Source organism: Apodemus sylvaticus, chromosome 2 (assembly GCF_947179515.1).
Source record: "Apodemus sylvaticus chromosome 2, mApoSyl1.1, whole genome shotgun sequence".
NCBI classification, from domain to species: Eukaryota; Metazoa; Chordata; class Mammalia; order Rodentia; family Muridae; genus Apodemus; species Apodemus sylvaticus.
The window spans coordinates 55,474,249-55,493,094 of record NC_067473.1 but is presented as its reverse complement, the minus strand read 5'-3'; the positions used below and the strand labels follow the sequence as shown (position 1 = coordinate 55,493,094).

The 18,846-nt window shown below is 40.6% G+C and overlaps 1 protein-coding gene across 1 annotated transcript in view; it reads right to left on the bottom strand.

Annotated features, from left to right (window-relative positions):
* Mkln1 (muskelin 1) overlaps window positions 1-18,846 on the bottom strand; it is a 107,549-nt gene that overhangs the window by 66,864 nt on the left and 21,839 nt on the right. Inside the window, exons 3-6 of the mRNA XM_052173396.1 lie at window positions 7,799-7,941; window positions 6,334-6,422; window positions 3,779-3,888; window positions 2,126-2,318 (exon numbers count right to left, since the gene is read on the bottom strand). Of these exons, the coding sequence (XP_052029356.1) occupies window positions 2,126-2,318; window positions 3,779-3,888; window positions 6,334-6,422; window positions 7,799-7,941 (535 nt within the window). The remainder of the gene's footprint in view (window positions 1-2,125; window positions 2,319-3,778; window positions 3,889-6,333; window positions 6,423-7,798; window positions 7,942-18,846) is intronic.

The window sequence follows — 18,846 nt, the reverse complement described above, 5'->3', positions numbered from 1 at the left end:
GCTTTTCCTAACAATGGACATTCAACTGAAATCAGTTTAAAAATGCAATTATCATTAATTTGCCTTACAATCAAATGAAATTACACAAGGTAGCTGCTGTTACTTCATATCACCAACACAGTAAAAATCGGATGCCTTAGTGATAAAGATCTAAAAACAGTCAACGTGAAATTATAAAATTATCTATATACCTCTCTCATCCTGAGATTAGGAAAATATGTAAATTCATGCATACAAATTGAGATACATTTATGTACTTTCACTGGTAGCATTGTAATAGTTCGATATGACATTAACTATCAGTGTTCTTAGGCATACTCAATTTCAAAACTATTGCTTCCTATCTGTGAATATGAGTCGACATGGGTAAGGAAGTCGTAAGTCGCGCAGTGTCGGAGGCTTGGGGGTAACTCTGCCACTGTACTTAGTGGGAGCAACTGGCTTCTGGGTAAAGTATATAAGCTAAAATAGAAAAGTACTAGTTTCTTTAGTTATAAAGTACCTAACCACAATCTCTGAATAATGCAAGCACCTAGTAATAATGGATGATAACAGCAAAAAAGACTAAAACATATAAAAGCAAAGGACTAAAACACATTATTATTCCTTATTCTTTGCATAAAAAGATATGCTGAATTCAACACCACAAGTTAGTTAGTTAGTTAGTTAGTTAGTTTGTTAGTTAGTTTGTTTGTTTGTTTGTTAAGAAAGTTTTATGTAGCACAGGCTAGCTTGGAACGTGCTATGTAGCTCAAGATGACACTGAACTACTGACCCTCTTGCCTCTCCTCTCTCCAGTGCTGGGTTAGGCCTGGGCGTTGTGTGCTCTACGAGTAGCCACCCCAGCCCTCCTCAGGCTCTACACTAGGTTACTATGAAAACCACTGTGGGAGAAAAGGGGGAAGGGGTAAAGGAAAGTTCTTCTCGCTCACTAAGGAATAACAGAGCCTTTTGGGGGGGGGGGTTCCTGAGACAGGGTTTCTCTGTATAGCCCTGGCTATCCTGGAACTCACTCTGTAGACCAGGCTGGCCTCAAACTCAGAAATCCGCCTGCCTCTGCCTCCCAAGTGCTGGGATTAAAGGCGTGCGCCACCACCACCCAGCATAACAGAGCCTTTTTATTTCAGATAACTGAGAACTTAAATATTCAAATTCAAAGCATCTCATTATATTATATATACATGTTGAAAGCCAAATTACAGGCCACTTAAGAAAGCAATTCTACAAGAAAATCAAGCATTATGTAGTATCATTCACACTACAAAGAAAATCATTTTAGTGCAAATTTGTCTGTTACATCTGCCAATACTTTTTGAATATGCAATTCCCTTTTACCCAAATCGCACTATTAAAAAATGAATATTGGCTATTGAAAAAAATTACTTAAAGGAATAAATTACTGATAATAGTAGTATCAAAAATAGTTTACCTGCTTTATTGTTAGTTAAGTGCTTGGTTTCCCAGAATGACAATGTAATATAGAAAAATTAGTTCAAATCTTTTTTTAAATTTCTGTGATATTATAAACCTATCGTACATAAAAGAATTCCCTACACTGCTGCAGGAAATACTAAAGTGGCAACACCTCTGCGATTCAGGCCTGACAATGGAGAGCCTCAGAGCTCACGCCCAGCAGCAGCAAGCTCCTGCAAGTTCCACAAAACTCCCACGCTTCCCACCGGCTATCAACTCATCACCCAATAACCTGGTAAAGCATGAGTCTTAATGCTTAGTTAGCCAATTAGATTTATAGACATTATAAACAATTACAAGAAGCCGATACAGTAAAAGCCTTATCCCAATATTTCTAACCTTGTAAAAACACACAGAAAACCATCAAATTCCATCCTGGTTCTCCGACCTGTGACCTCCCTCCTTGCACGCTGGCGAGCCCTCTCTCCCACTCTTCGTCTCTCTTTTCCTGTCCAATCACAGGCCTTCCACTGCCCTAATATGATTGGACATAGAAATACTGTAACACTACTCCAAGGGAATATGCAAACTTGATAAAGGAAGAGCACGGGAAAAATATAAAAGAGTAATAGCTGCACATAGGCAGCATATATTCTTTTAAAAGTTTCCTGTAAATACTGAAATATTCCTAACAAGTTTCTAAGTTTCTTACCATTTACAGCTTTTTCAATCAACTCCTCGCAAGCATCAAAGTCACCCTTTAACACCAATTTGTCGTGCATGTCTGTCAACATTGGATGCTCCAGTGCAATCTTGGTTTTCTTCTGCAGGGATTCAAAAGCCTCTGTGTAGTTGTGTTGTCTGAAGTGTTTTAGGCAAAGGCGAATGGCTTCCTGTTCGCGGTACTACTAGAACACAAGAAAAGTAGGGGGGAAAGGAGATCTGCTTAGCTGCCACTGTAGGAAACAGTTAACAATTAAAAACTAACTAAACTGAGCATTTACTATTTACCAAGCATTATATTTAATCATGTTCATTAGTTTCCTTTATTTTCACTTGTCAAGTAGTAAAACTGAAGCTTACTGCTACTGTAATAACTAGCCCAAGGTCAAAGTATGTTATCAAAGGAGACCAAACCAGAAACAACTCAAAAGTTTTTTCCTGAAGAAGAAGAAAAAAAGCAACAAGCTGCCAGTGATGGCAAGCGCCTTTAATCCCAGCACTCAGGAGGCAGAGACAGGGGGATTTCTGTGAGTTCAAGGCTAGCCTGGTCTATAAAGCAAGTTCTAGGATAGCCAGGGCTACACAGAGAAACTCTATCTTAAAAAACAAAACAAAACAATCAAAAATTCTATATTAAAAACCCCTTAAGAATGTACATTTTACAATTTCCAGGACATTAAGTAATACCATCCCAATGCAGACACTAAGATAAAGAACAGTATGAACCTGAAAGCCAGCGCTCAATTTACAAAACACCTTCTCTAACAGGGTGGATGCTACAGATAAATAAGTTCAGGAAAGTAATTAAAACAAACAAGTTAAAAATATGTGCTAAAATTTCCTCAAATTGTAAATATTACTTTACAATGAGAATTAAGAAAACCAATTACATAAAGCAGTGTATGACAATTAAAAAGATCTACCTTTTTATTTATTACCTTTACCTTTTATTCAAGGGTAAAAGCATTACCCTTGAGTAAAAAATATACCACCCAAAGACTTGAAAAACAGCCTGTTCAGAGTTACTTCACTTCTCAACTAATACAAGGTTATCAAATACCTACCTATTCCTAATACAATATAATTATCAATATGTAAACCCATCAAATAATCAAAGTGATTCTGTATCCCACTGATTTGACTTTTTTTCCACACCTTTGGACCTGGCTTATTATAACACATGTAACAGCAGTTCTAGTAGGGCAAGTGACATCTAGCTAGCATGCTGACTTTAGGCATTTCAATCATGGTCAAACAAAAAATTTTCTATCAGGCTATAAAAGTAACCCACTAAAAATGTATTCAAAATGTTCCTATCACTTTATATTAAAAATAAAATTGAGGGCTAAGTAAATATAAGATAACAGCAAACTGTAGAGCCATGGTCCCTGAGCCCTTTACAACTGTGTGAACCTCTCTGCTCCATCCCTCATCTATAAAAGAGGATTGATAATTACTTTTCATAGAATAGTAATAATTTAAATGAGGCAAGACTGCCGAGCAGCTGACAGACCACAATGCTTAAATTAGCTGATTATTCATAGTTTTTACTACAACCAACATCTGAATTGGTCACAATAGGAAAACTGGCACATTTCTCCCTTGCTAGGCACCAAAGTCCAATTTTAAAGCGTGGTCCTACCTTGCTGTACCAGTTCAAACAGGGCTGCACTATATCAGGATCATCGATGCCACTAAGTTCAACATACCAGATGCTGAAATTAAAGCTGGGCCCCCAGGACAAAAGAGGAACTTTAAGGAGGAAAAGCAAAAAGAAGGGAAAAAAATTAATATGATTCAAATAAAGTTTCAACAAAGCAAAGCCACTAATGTTTAAGTCTATATGAATTTATTCATATTACTACACGCATGCCACACACCTAGATTTTTAGCCCTCAGGAGACTATGGGAGGAAGAACAAGCGTTTCTGGACTATACAGTTTTGTCTCATATTACTGTTTTTAGCAAATGCATCTTAAAAACAAGTGTTTAATTTTCAAAAGATGGCTGTGATATTAAAAACAAATCTGACTGATGCCATCATATTTTCTTAGTTAATAAAACTTTAATGTAAGTTCAAAGTCATGATACATCTACTCCCAAATAAATAAACCAGAACTAGATAATATAACAGAGGTGATATATACTGGCCCTACATGCAGCAGATAGTATTCTTAACCTATATCCAAGTGTAGAAAGGCAATTTCAATTATGTATCAATATATCAATATAGAACCCTGAAAACAAAGCCAAAGAGAAAAATCTTTAAAGGCAATCTCAGCTCTGAAGACATATCCAAATAGTAGGAAAGTGGTAACAACAACAAAAATATCTCAGGTTTTCTTTGTAAGAAACCAGACTTCATTTAAGGATGACTCAATGATGAGATGATTCAATAAAGAGATACAGTATAATTTACCACCTTAACGAAAGCTAAAAGGAAAAAAACTGTGCTCAATTACTTTAAAAATTCATCTTAAGCCTTAAACATAAACCTAAGGAAATATTAAGTATTCTTACTCAAGTCAGAACAAGACCAAGAAGCCAATTCCTCTACTAATTCACCATACTAGATGTTTGTTTCATTCATTTCTATTTTATACTTACTTTACATCCGCTCACTGCCTCCCTCCTGGTCAGCCCCTCCTACAAAACTTCCTCCATCTCCCCTCCTCTTCTCCTCTTAGCAGGTGCCCCCAGTCAGGTATCCCCCCACCCTGGCACCTCAAGTCGGCTAGGCACTTCCTCTCCCACTGAGGCCAGACAAGGCAGCCCAGCTAGAGGAACATATTCCACATATATAGGGAACAGCTTTTGGGCTAGCCCCAGTTCCAGTTGTTCCGGACCCACCGAAAGACCAAGCTGCACATCTGCTATATATGTGAAGCGTACACTAGATGTCTTAAGGAGTACCATAGAGGTGGGGTGTGGGGGCTAAAGAGATGGCTCAGCAGTTAAAAGTACTTGCTGCTCTTCTAGGGGACCCAGGTTCAATTCCCAGGATTCACACAGCAGCTCACAGCCCTGCGTAATTCCAGTCCCATGAGGTTTGATGCCCTCTGCTGACCTCTTGCATAAGGCACACAGTGCATGGTGCACACGCATAAATGCAGGTAAAACATATAGAGAAAGTAATTAAAAAACTAATTTTTTAAAAAGAAAATTACAATAAAAAACTAAGCACCTGAAGATGACATAGCTGTGTAACTGAAATTTTAAAAGACTTGACTGGCTATCCAATATTTCTTTTCAACTACTACTAGGTACACAGAAGAAATTAGACTATAACATAAGTGCTTAAAGGGCTTTAATAAATCAATGTTTTTCTGGGACCTGAATAAATTACAATAATTCATACCATAGTCTTGAGTCTCAACTATTCCTTTTAAGCCTATTCTTGAACACTATTATTACAAAAAAAATTCTCTAAAATACGAATGTGTGGGAGTCTGGCATTAATTATTGTTCTTCATTAACAAATCTGAATTCTTTGATTCTAATTTTAATAAAATACTTCTAAAGGTGAGGCATAAAATAGAAATCCAAAGACTCAGTCTTCAACATCCCTGCCCTCAAAATACTAAATCTAAAGGAACACAGAAGAACCTAGAAGGATATATTACGAGCACCATCATAAAGTAAAACCCTTGCCGAGACACATACGACTTCAGGGCATTTCTGAACTGGTTTGCAAATGTGATCGACTAAGTCAGTTTAACCAGCATTTCTCGTAAATGGTGAAACAAGAACAGAGTGAAGAACCACCCTGCAGCGCCTGGAAGAATCCATCAGGGCCTGGTCTGCTGAGCTCTAGAGCAGATGACCAGCGCCCACGATAATTAAGGTAATTAGGTAACTACACCCCACAAAACCTGTAAGAATGCCTCCGAGGGAGAAAACACGTGGAAAATGTCCTCATGAGGTTAACTGTCCTGTCGGCAGGCAGTTCCCTAAAGGGCCAACAGGATCTCTTCAGCTTTTGGGCTATGCCGGAACTATTCCTCTTCCAACTATTCTTCCAACTATTAACCTCTGCCTTTGGGGCAGGGCACAAAAGCAGTCAAAACCAGTGCACAAACTAATCACGAACTAATTAAAAACTAAAACACAGGGACCTATAAAGCCTTGTCCACACACTAGAGTCTATGAACCAAAGGCATTAAAAATGGTTTTAATTCAAAAACACAAAAACCTTACCAATTTTAATGAATCGACAAGGGAACATCTGTTCATCAATTTTATGTTTCAAGGTAAATGTCTCTTTGTTATAATCATTCTTCAAGCCACTGGTGGGGGGGGGAGAAAAAACACTGCATGTTATCAAACATGATTTCATAATTTAGTAAACATGCTAAACCACACTAATCCTATACTCAGATGTCAAGCTTACACCACCATTACACACTCAGATGTCAATGCTCACATTGTATATTCAAGACAACATAAACAACAAAATGTGCACATCCAAATCAAGTGCAATATTATAATCCTTAAAACTATACAAAAGCAAATGAAGACTGTCCCACATGAACCAGAGAATGTGGCCAGCTGTATGGAAATGTGTGGCTATCTTTAATGTATAAGATAATCTTTAATCTTAAAAATTTTCAAGTAGGATAAGAATTAAAAACAAGTCAATTATATCTAACAACTGCAACAGGTCAAATATTAGAATTTGTCAAGAAATTAAATTTCTTAATTATCTTTTTATCATCCACAAATTTTCAAAGGCAATCTTTAACCTAAATAAAAGCTAACCCGTATCACCTCGTGTTTAATCAAAATTGATGCACATGTTTACAGGAAAATCCCTTACCATCAGACCACCTTATACCCTAAAATACTTCTATGACTTAAATCAGAGCATAAAACTGGTTTCAGCATGACCCCAATCAATTCTGAGACTGAAGGCGGGTTTAGTAATTTCCAATCCAATTTAATAGCATTTTAATTACATGCAGGTATTCAGATCCATAGTAGTACAATGAGGTGAAGTATTTTCTTAATGGGTTAACTAAGTCACAAATACATTCCAAATTGCCATGGCTTTGTTTCTACCAACTGCATGACTTTCCCTTAGGCTTGGGAATTACCTGTTCTAGCTCTCCAGGTTACAGTGCTCTTTCCAGACAGCAAGACGGTGTCATGTTTTGTTCTCAGTTACTGAACCTTCCCCTTTTTTCATCTCTAACAGTAAATCTTAGAGTACTATTTCTGGGCTAGGCAATTCATGTTTTGAGTTAGGTTTGTATTTTCAATAGCCATGGCTTTGTCCTTCTACCCACAAATGGGTAGTTTGCTTTGGAAGTACTGGGAACTGAACCCAGGTCTTCAGCAGTATCAGAGATTTTCATTAAAGTAGAAAGTATTTCTAAAGTTACTGACAGATCAAAATTATGAGTGGGTAGAAAAAGAAACAAATATTTGCTTCTTTTTCCATTATTTAACAATTTTAACAAGTATCTGGTAGTTTAAAATAAAACAAATAACTAAAACCTACGAACTTAAGCCACAGTATTAACAAAGGTACTAGGAATAAAACCAGAAAAAGGTTCTTTACTTCCTAGAAAAGGACACAAAGATCCCACTCTGAGGAAAGTAGACTATTGAGCTCTGCAGTATGTTTCAAAGACACACCTTTCTGCCCCACAACCAAGCCCACCTGGACAACAGCTCTGTCATATTTTCTTCATTCATTCCACCAAAAACTTTAAATTTCTTCAAATTGCAGACATGAGTTTTCTCATATTTTCCAAATGTAATATTCTGAACTATAGCAGGCCTTTCAAGCTTCAGAATCAAGTACTGAGGGGAAAAAACAGAAGAAACAAAACTATACCCTCTGCTTAAAACAACTTCAGATATTAGAACTTTTGACAGTTAGCAGAAAATAATAAAGTTCCATCTTAGGATGGCAGGCTCAAAGATTTTCTGTTTTACTTTGTTTTAAAGCTAAGAGAATAATATCACAACACCCCAATAATGACTGTTGCTACCCAACAGAGGCTGCCAACTATGTTCTCCTGAATGCTGAGAACAGACTGAAAGAAGCCCAGTGATGTAAACTGTCATCAGTGAATGATACTGAACTAAAGACACACCAGACTAGGACCAACCAAATAGAGCAAGATTAAAATTCAAAAATAGCAACCACCCATTCCCACAGAATAAAGTTGGCAGATCAAAATCTCATTGCAGAATTAAACATACATACACACAATACAGGTAAAATTAATCAAAACTGATCAAAATTCATTTTTAGACTAAAATATTTAGATATAATTTAGATTAAAACTTGACTAGGTATTCTCAGGTATAACACCAGAAGAACACACCACAAACTTTCACATGCAGATACCCACTTTCCCAGATACCTTGTTAAAGGGTCTATCTCTACTCCAGTGAGGATTTTTAACATTTCTGTGAAAAACTAGGTGTCTGTAGCAGCATGGGTTTATATCTGGATAGTCTACTCTGCTCCACTGATCTCCATTTCTGATTGTTCAGTATCGTGCTAAGCTTTGGCTCTATAACACACCTGAAGTCAGATATGTGATACCTCTGCTTCCTCAGCTGCTTTCTTTCTGGGGTGTAGGTGGAGGGGCGTGCACAGACAACACAGGACTGATCTGAATACTGGAATTCTTTTGTGTTTCCAACTGAATTTTGAAGATTGCTTTTTCTATTTCTGTTAAGGATGGTATTGGTTTTTTTCATTGGGATTCTTTTCAATCCTGTAGACTACTGTTGTTAAGATAGCCATGGCCACCATTCTTCCAATCCATGAACGCAGGAGGTCTTTATATCTTCTAGTGTCTTTTTCAATGTCTCTCTTGAATGTTTTATCGTCTTCCGTGTCTTTCACATCCCTGGTTAGATTTAGCTCAAGGATATGGGTGTGAACTGTGATAGGATTGTTCCTCTAACTTTTTTCTCATCATGCTGCTGATATAAAAGACTTCTACTGATTTTGTAGCCTGCCACTTTGCTTAAAGTGTCTATCAACTCTAAGAGTTTTCTGGTATGTTTGTAGAATCTTATACATAGAATTTTACTATCTGCAAATCTGTCCTAATTGTATGCCTTGTATGTCTCTAGTCTTCACCCTCTGGCTAAGAATCTAGAACTGTACTAAATGAAAACAAATGCCCTTATCTTTGACTTGAGTGGAAATGCTTTGAGCTCTGTCCCATTTAGTATAATGTTGACTATAGATTTGTAATATTTCGCTTTTATAATGCTGAGATATGTTCCTTCTACTCCCAGTTCCTTGGGTATTTTGCCTGCATGCACTAAAAGTATTGCTGGTGTCAGTGAAGGCCACAAACAGGTGATAACCCCCAGAACTGGAGTTACAGAAGGTTTCAAATTGCCATGTGGGTGCTGGGAACTGAACCCATATCCTCCAGAAGTGTTGCTAACACTCTGAACTCTTGAGCCATATCTTTAGCTCCCACTTCAGGATTTTTATCATGATAACAAGTTATTATGATACCAAAAATATTTTTAGCATCCATTGAGACAATCATGTAATCATGGTCATTGAGTCCATTCATATGACATATTACATTCCTTGATTTCTGAATGTGAACCCTTCCAGTATCTCTGGACTAAAGCCAACTTGATCAGAGTGATGATCCTTTTCATGTGCTCCTATATTCAGTTTGTGAGTACTTTGCTGAAAAAATTTGCAGTTACACCCTTTAGGGAGATAGATCTAATTGTGTATTTACAGGATTTTGATACGAGCAATACTACCTCTATAATTAAGTTTTTGGTAATGTTTCTTCATTTCCTATTTTATGGAAGAATTTCAGAAGAATTACTTTTAGTTCTTTAGAGGTGTGGTAAAACTCACCAGTGAATTCACCTAGAACTATATTTTTCTAGTTAGATTTATTATTATTATTATTATCATTATTATTTTAATCTCTTGGCTTGTTACAGAAGTATTTAAATTATTTCACTATAGTCTAATTTTGGTAGGTTATATGAACCTAGAAATACATCATTCCTTTTAGATTTCCCAATGTAATAGAGCACAAGTATATACATACATATGTTGGGTTTTGAGACAGGGTCTCACTAAGTAGCCCTGGTTGGTCTGGCACTCACTACGCAAATCAGGCTGGCCTTGGAAACGCAGAGATCTGCCAGTCAGTCTCTGCCTCCCTTAGGAGTGCTTGGTTAAAGACATGTGCCATCACACTCAGCGAACAGATTTTTTTTAAGTATTTCCATCTCTAATTATATTAATTTGAGATACCTCTTTTGGTCATTTTGTCTAAGTTTATAGATCTTGTTTATCCTTTCAAAGAACCAGCTCTCTGTTTTAGTGATTGTTTTTTGCCCTGAACTTTTTATTTAGGTATCTGTGTGTATGAGGAAGTAGTGTATAAAGGCTAAAAGATGGTGTTGGATGACCTCCTCCATTATTTTCACATTATTCCTTTGAAGCCAGGTCACTCCCCTAGTGGGCACGGCCTGATGCTGCTTGTATTCTGATGTTAATTTGGATTCCCAAAAGACACTGAGGGACCTTGCTGCAAGTTGGTCCTGACTGATAAAGATGGCTGCAGCCAATGGCTGTGGGGTAGGGATCTGTCATTCCAGAAGTGGAGGAGAAGACACCCACGCCTGAGAAGAGCGGACAAAGGGAGACAAAGCAGCCATGGGAAGGAGCCAGGAGAGCACGGTGCAGAGGGCTGCCTGGCAGGGTCCAGGGCAGCCAAGGTAGAATGCAGAATTTAGTAACTGATAACTCAGGTGGGAGGTGGATTAACCACATGGAGGTTAGGAAGTAGCCCAGCTACTGTACTGTTTAAGGCATATCAAAATATAAAGTGTGTGTGTGTGTGTGTGTGTGCGCGTGTGCATGCACACGCGTCTTTCATTCAGGAACATAAATTTCCCACAGACAGGATTATTTAAATAATACAACTCCCTGAACCTTAAGTTCTTTTATCTTTTCTTGTTTGTTTGATAGCTTGTTTGCTTGCTTGCTAGCTTGCTTTTCCAGCCAGGCTGGCAGCCAACAAACCCTAACAATCCTCTTGTCCCTGCCCCTCGAAGCTGCAGCTAATATGCCCATGGACCGTAAGTGGGCACTGTTGGTATTCTGTCTAAGCTCCACCCCACACCTACCTGGCAATAGCCAGGTATGCCCCGCCCCATAGATCTGGCCCACTATAAAAGGGGCTACTTGCCCCTCCTCTCTCCCCCCCTTCCATCCCACTCTCACCTCTCTGCCCCTTGGGCTCTCCTCCCCTCCCCCTCTCTCCCCTCTCTCTCCCCATGGTCATGGCCGGCCTCCACTACTCTCTCTCTCTCTCTCTCTCTCTCTCTCTCTCTCTCTCTCTCTCTCTCTCTCTCTGCCTTTCTCTACTTCCACTATACCACTAACTTCCAACCTCTACCCTGCATAAACTCTATTCTATACCATGTCTGTGTGTGTATGGTCCCTCAGGGGGAAGAGGTGCCTGGACAAGGGCCCTCCTGGGCACCCCCTTCCCCACCTCTCTCTCTCTCTCTCTCTCTCTCTCTCTCTCTCTCTCTCTCTCTCTCTCTCTCTCTCTCTCTCTCCCACTAACTCCCATCCCCTATTCTGAATAAACTCTATTCTATACCATGTCCGTGTTCACTGACTCCTTCACTGACTACTTCATCATCCTGCTTACTCCTTCAACCATGCCACACTCTCTTAACCCCCAATTCTTTCTTTTTAAACCCCCTTCATTTGGTGCTGAGACTCGGATGAAAAACACTGTGGGTTTTGCTTAAGTCCTTTCATTAGTGCCGAAACCCAGAACGAGAAACACCATGGGGACACTTGCTTAAGCCTCTTTCACTGGTGTGTTGGGCCGGGAACTTCGATGGGGAGCCCTGGATGGTAAGCTAATAACTCCACCCCCCACGGGGTCAGAGCAACAGTTTACATAGTTCTAGGGTACCGCTGCACTGTCTTGAGGACGGGAGCCTGTAACTTTTCCCCTTTCCCCCATCTGCGAACTGCTAATTAGGTGCGTTTGCCTGAAGTGTCCTTCCAACCCCTCCTAGTTCTATCTTCCTGGACAGTTTATGCGCTCTCACAGCTTTTGCCACTGCAGGGAAGCCGTTTTTCCTTTTCCCTAGACTCCTTATGCTTTCCTTATGCCCTCGCAGTGGCCGCAACGGTAACCCGCGCTTTCTTTTCCCACCCACCAGGCACAGCTATCTCATTCACCCCACAAGCTACTTCCCAGCCAGTGCAGGCTACGACTTCCGCTGCTGGCAGGAAGTCCCGCCCTGCGCCTGCACAACAACCTTTCCCCTGCTACAACTTTTCTCTCTAACACTGTTCTTCCCTTGGGTCTCAGAACAGCAGCAACGCTGCACTCCATCCCCACCGAGCGGTGCCACACGGTCCTGCTGCCACTGCTCTCAGAGCCGCAGCACGCCTGCACCCCATCCCTGTTGCTGTGCCCCCACCACCACCACACAGTCCCGTTCCGCCAGCGCAGATTTCTTGGGCCTTTGCCCGCCACAGCCCGGCCGCAGCCCATGCCCAACTCAGCTTCCTTGCTGCTTTTGTCATAGCAGCTGCTACCATCTCCTGTGGGCCTCTCCCGCTGATCGTGTGGACCTGGGGGCCAATTCCCACAGGCGCACATACCTCCCACGTGTGCGTGGCTGTACCACTGCTTGCTTTTCTCAAACTTCCAGTTTTCCGCACCTAGGAGAACAGTTGCACTGGCTCCCACAATGTGTGTGCTACCTGTCAGGTTCTTCCTTCTACCAGATTACAAATTCAAATAATAGTAATAAATAACTCTTAGCCCTCAAATGAGGCCTGGCCAGCTTTTTGAACTAAGAGTCGATTTCCAATGCCCAGTCCACAGGACTGCCCTCCTGACAAGCATTCCTGGTTAGGACATTTAGGCCCTCCTTTGGGTGCCCCACCCCAAACACTCGGAAGCAACCCACATTCCCTCTTCCTCTCGTCACTGGAAATCCTGAAACCAGGTTGGGTTCTTCCTTAGCCATTTGCCACCTAGATTTCTCGTGACGACCTGAATTCCTGGTCTTGGCTGTAACACACTGCTAATAGTCTTCCAGGATGCTGGAATTCTATCTAGCAGGTACCCCTCCCTCACGCAGTGGGCGCTAATTGTCTTTGACCATATATTTTTTAAAATTAACACTCTGGTAAATGATAAAGAACCTAAACATCACCTATTCCGTGTTCCCACACCCTTAACTCGTTTGCTCCTATAGCCTGTGTGCTCAAGTTGACGTTAAGGAGCCTAAGTCTGCCTAGACAAACTCATTTTCTGCCACTACGATTTAATCCATTGCTGCCAGCTTTCTTACTCTGATCCTAGCATCTTTACTCACCAAAATAATATACTTTCCTCTACCTATGCAACCTGCCAAAGCTACTTAAGATTCCCATTCCTATCCTCTCTTAACTATTGCTCTCCTATCTTGCGCTCAATCTTGTCAGAAGTTTGTTATTAAATTTAAGACAGACAGAATTCCCAAAGGCCTGACAGTTCCTCCCAGGAGGTCTCAGAAGAAAGATATGAACACTGCCACAGGATGCTGCCTAAAAGAGTGCAGTGGACAAGACCAGATACCTTGAGTCAAATGACTTAGCTAAACAAAGGAAGCCATTTCTCATGTCATGGGTATCCATTCCACAGAGAAAAAGCCCTGCATCTTCTGTGCTTGAAAGCCAGACTGACAGCCAAAGCCGCCATGGAGATCAGAGACCACAAAGAACTGCTGGCTACTGGAATCTGTCATTCTTTAATAATATAACTGCTAAGTTATTGTTTATTCCTCAGACTTCTGACTACACTGACAGCTAGACAGTTATCTCCTTACCTAAACTCTGTTTCCATTAAATGCTTCATATTTCCTCTTCTTGCTTTGTCACTGTTCTAACATCTGCGTTGCCTAACTCTAATAATAAAGATTCCACTATACAATCCAACTTTCAATCCTATTCCTTCTGCTCCACAAAAGGCTCATCTTAAAGACTGTTCATGTGGTTAACTCATGTTGTTATCTCTTTAATAAACTTGTTAGCTACAGAAAACCTACCCAGATCCACTGCTCATGGACCAAATAGGCTCCATCCAGATTAAGTACATCTGCCCAAGTTCCCACTTTACTACCTTTCCAAAGGGTGGGATTCCTCTGGGTTTCAATTTCTGGGTTTCAATTGTACATCTTAAGAAAAATTTTCCTTTCTCCTAAATGTACTTAATCTTATTCCCTCCTATACTAATGTGTTCCAACATCTTGTTAAATCCAGGCCCTTGCATATCCAGGACAGCTCCAGAGAAGCAACCTTCAGATGTTCCAATCTCCTCTCAGCTCCTCTAGACACAGACAGCTTCTACTGGACCTGTTTTCCTGACCTATCCTCAAATGGCTCCACAGACAGATCCTGGACAGCAAGGAAGCAGCCAGTCCCCCTGAGACTGGACAATCACCCCTATACCCCATTCTCTAGGTTCCCCAGAGACATGTTGCCCCAATGTCAGCATGAAGCAGCCAGATCTCAATGACGACTCTATTCCTGCTTCGCCGTATTCACCGTCACTTTTTTTTTCTTTTTTAATTAAGCAAATATTGGGAGATGTTGGTATTCTGTCTAAGCTCCACCCCACACCTACCTGGCAATAGCCAGGTATGCCCCGCCCCATAGATCTGGTCCACTATAAAAGGGGCTACTTGCCCCTCCTCCCTCCCTCCCTCCCTGCCCCCCCCCTCTCTCTCTCTCTTTGCTCTCTTCCATCCCTCTCTCACCTCTCTGCCCCTTGAGCTCTCCTCCCTCCCCCCTCTCTCCCTGTGATCATGGCCGGCCTCCACTACACTCTCTCTGTCTCCCTCTCTCTCTGCCTTTCTCTACTTCCACTATACCACTAACTTCCAACCTCTACCCTGAATAAACTCTATTCTATACTATGCCTGTGTGTGTGTGGTCCCTCAGGGGGAAAAGGTGCCTGGACAAGGGCCCGCCTGGGCACCCCCATTCCCCCACACTGCCGTGCAACACTCCCTTAACCCCCAATTCTGTTTTTAAGCCCCCTTCATTTAGTGCCGAGACTCGGATGAGAAACACCTTGGGTTTTGCTTAAGCCCCTCAGGCACAGAGATCTGCACTCAGGTCATCATGCTCACACAGCAGGTAGTCTTCTTACCTGCTGAGCCATGTCTCCAGGTCCTTAATCATTTCTTCCTAGCTACTAATTGGGGGTTTGTTCTTGTTTCTTTTGCGTTGTGATTTTTGTTTTTTGGATTTCTGTTGTTGTAGTAGTTACTTAGTTTGAGACAGGGTTTCTCTGTGTAGCCCGAGCTGTCCTGGAACTTACTCTATAGACCAGACTGGTCTTGAACCCAGAGATACTCCTGCCTCTGCCTCTGCCTCTTGAGTATGAAAATTAAAGGCATGCGTCACCACTGCCCAGCTTGTTCTTGTTTTCCTATGGCCCTAACATGTAGCATTAAATGATGACATCTTTCTGATTTCTAACGTAGGTACTAAGACTTCCAATCTTCTCTTAGAATTACTTAATTCTATCCTATAGGCTTCGGTATGCTGTGTTTCATTTTTACTTGATTTTAAAATGTTTTTCTTTCTTTTGATAGTGTGCTGTTAAACCTCCCTGAGTTTACATATGTCTATAGTCATTCTTACTGTTGGTTTGTAGGTTTTTTCTTTTCTTATGATCAAACAGAATACAGGAAATTATTTCTATTTTCCTATAATTGTTAAGATTTCTTTTATGTCCTAAAATAAAATTTTAGACAAAGGTCCATAGGCTGCTGAGAGGAAAGTATATTCTACAGTTTTAGGAGAGAATGGTCTGTAGATATGTGCTAAGTCCATTTGGTCTCTAATGTCAGAACCCAGATGATTTGGTTTACTTTTTGACAGGACATCAACACTGATAGAGTCGAGTACTGATTCACCCACTACAATTGTGTTGAGGTCGAGCTGTGTCTTCACACCTAGCAGAGTGTGCTTTGTGACTGAGTGCACCTATATCCAATGCATATATGTTTAATGTTTAAAACTGTAATGTCTTTTTTATGAAGATCTCTCTCCCTCCCTCCCTCCCCCTCCCTCCCTCTCTGCCCCTTTTGTTTGTTTGTTTTTTGAGTTTGCAGGGTTTCTTCTTTTTTACTGGTTCTTTGAGAACTTTTATTATATACTCTGACCATAGTCACACCCCTACTCCCCCCACCCATGCACCCTTACCCACTCAACTGTGTATCTTCTTTTTAGAAACTCCTGAAGCTCAGCTCATGCTGCCCATGTACTCCAGGATGTGTGGCCTTTCCTAGAGAATGGTCCGTCAGCCAGGGGCCACATCCTTGAAGAAAAATGACTGTTCCTTTCACAGCACCTATCACAGCCTTAGCTCAGGGGTAGGACTTCATGCCCACCTCTCACCTCCATGTTGTTATGTGGTCTGACCTGCACCTATGCAGGACTTCTGTATGCTGTTATGACTGCTGTGAATTCATGTGTGCAACTTCCCTGCTATGCCCAGAAAACCCACTTTCCTTTCAGTCATCTACTATCCCTGGCTCTTACAATCAATCTGTCTGTCCTTTCTTCCAAAATCATCTCTGAGCCTTGAGAGGAGGGGTATTGAAGAGATGTCCCATTAATGGGAGCACTCCTCAGTCTCTTACTCGTTGTTCACCCTGATCATTGTAGGTCTTTGGGTTTCTCACCATTTAGTACAAAAAAATAGACATTAGTTGACAGATGAACTATTCTATGGGCATAAGAAATCATTGGGAGTCAATTTAAAACTGCATCCATTTAGCAGAGTAACAGCAATAGATTCATTCCTAGGACCTATAACCTATCTAGCCACAGGTTCCTGGCCCTGATAACAGTGCCATATCTGGGTTCCAACTTGTGAAGCATGCCTTAAATCAATTTAGGAATCTTTCTTTCTAAAGATGACCTCATCACATTCGCGCCACTACTGTACAAGCAGGAGGTCTGGCCAGGTTGTAGTAGTGTATAAAGTATCCTTTGTTTCCTCAGATTAGGCTGCCTCTTTCTCAGTGGTGGTCATCATGCTGGAATTGGAGGGGGAGGGTAATTTGTTTTTCATGTTACCTATTGTTTTTGCATTGGGAATCAATGGCACTATCTGTAGTTTCTTGGAAGGGCTGGGTAGCAATATGATGGAGGTGCCATTTTCCAATATTAAAATACTGTTCAGGGTATCAAATTCTATCCTCAGTCCTCTTTTGATAGTAAACTATTAACTACGACAATAGACACGAGCCAGAGCAGACTTTCCTGGCTGTTGCGCTCCATCTGGCATCTCTCACACTCCTTTCCTACTTCCCAGAAGGCTGTCTTGCAGCTGGCAACTCTGCCCTGACGGCAGCCATCTTTCTACCCTCTGTATCTGAGGACTACTCTGGATCAGCATCTGAATCTTGCTTTGACTCTGGCTCTGGATCCAGATCAGGCTCTAGCTCTGGTTTTAGCATGACATCCCGAAGCCTCTGCAGGTGAGTGCCAAAGTACTGCAATGAGTTTCTGCCGCTCCTGTACTGAATGACTATGTGGGTTGGTTCAGTTTTCCTTGCCTCAGCTTGGGTCAGTCTTGGTTCAGATAGGAGTGTGTGACGTTTAGTCATGAAGATAAGTGGTGTTGCTTTATGGGTGCTGTAGCTGACTTAACCCCGGCTCTAATACGTAACATAGTCTCTGACCTCACAGGTGTGTTTACAAGATTAATCTTAAAATAACTACTTTGAATCAAGTAAGACACACACACACACACACACACACACACACACACACACACACTGTTTTAAGGTCCTAGCTTTCATAAACCTTAAGCACATGTACAGCTTTAAGTCAAGTCCTTTCCACAGTCTTCAAACCAGGAGTCAGAAACAAGTTTTACACTACCACTAATAGTGTAAAGCTTCTCACTATTTATTTGTAAACCAAAACTGTGACTATTCTGTCTAATAAATAAAACTAAATTGTTCATGTCCCTTGAGATTGGCTACAAAGAATCTCAGATTTAGGTCACAATTACACTAAGACACATTGATTACACATTATCTATTTCAAAATTAAGTTTACTCAATTACAAAACTTGAGGTTTCTTTTATCTGAAGATTCAATAGAATGCCAGATGCTCCAGGGTTCTGCTTGACTCATCAGGAACAGAGAAAGCATTTCACAGCTCTACTCTCAATATTTAATTTGGTGCCTTCTGAGCACTTACTAAATAACTGTTTTAGTAAATGAGAAAGAAATATATAAAAATATTAAATGCTACTACCTTTAAAATAGTTAAAATGGGAAAGTCACAGTAAAACATTATAATTTCAATAATAATGTCAAAGTAAATAAAACTACAATCTTCACTCTGACAATATCGTGGTTCCATGTTTGGGTAATACATAACATTTTGAGATGAAGTATATAACTATCAAGTGACCCAAACAGCTACAGCAACAAATAAAGAAAAATAAAAATAACTACAGAAACTAGGCTCCCATGAACTTTACTATATTGTTTACCCATCTACTTTATGATAGCTTCAATGATACAGACACTAGAAATGCACCTACTACACCATAAGCATGTAAAATGAAAGGATGGTGTCTTTCAGTAACAGCACTACTTATGGGGAAAAGGGAGTATATAGCTCCTGGCCATAACACCTT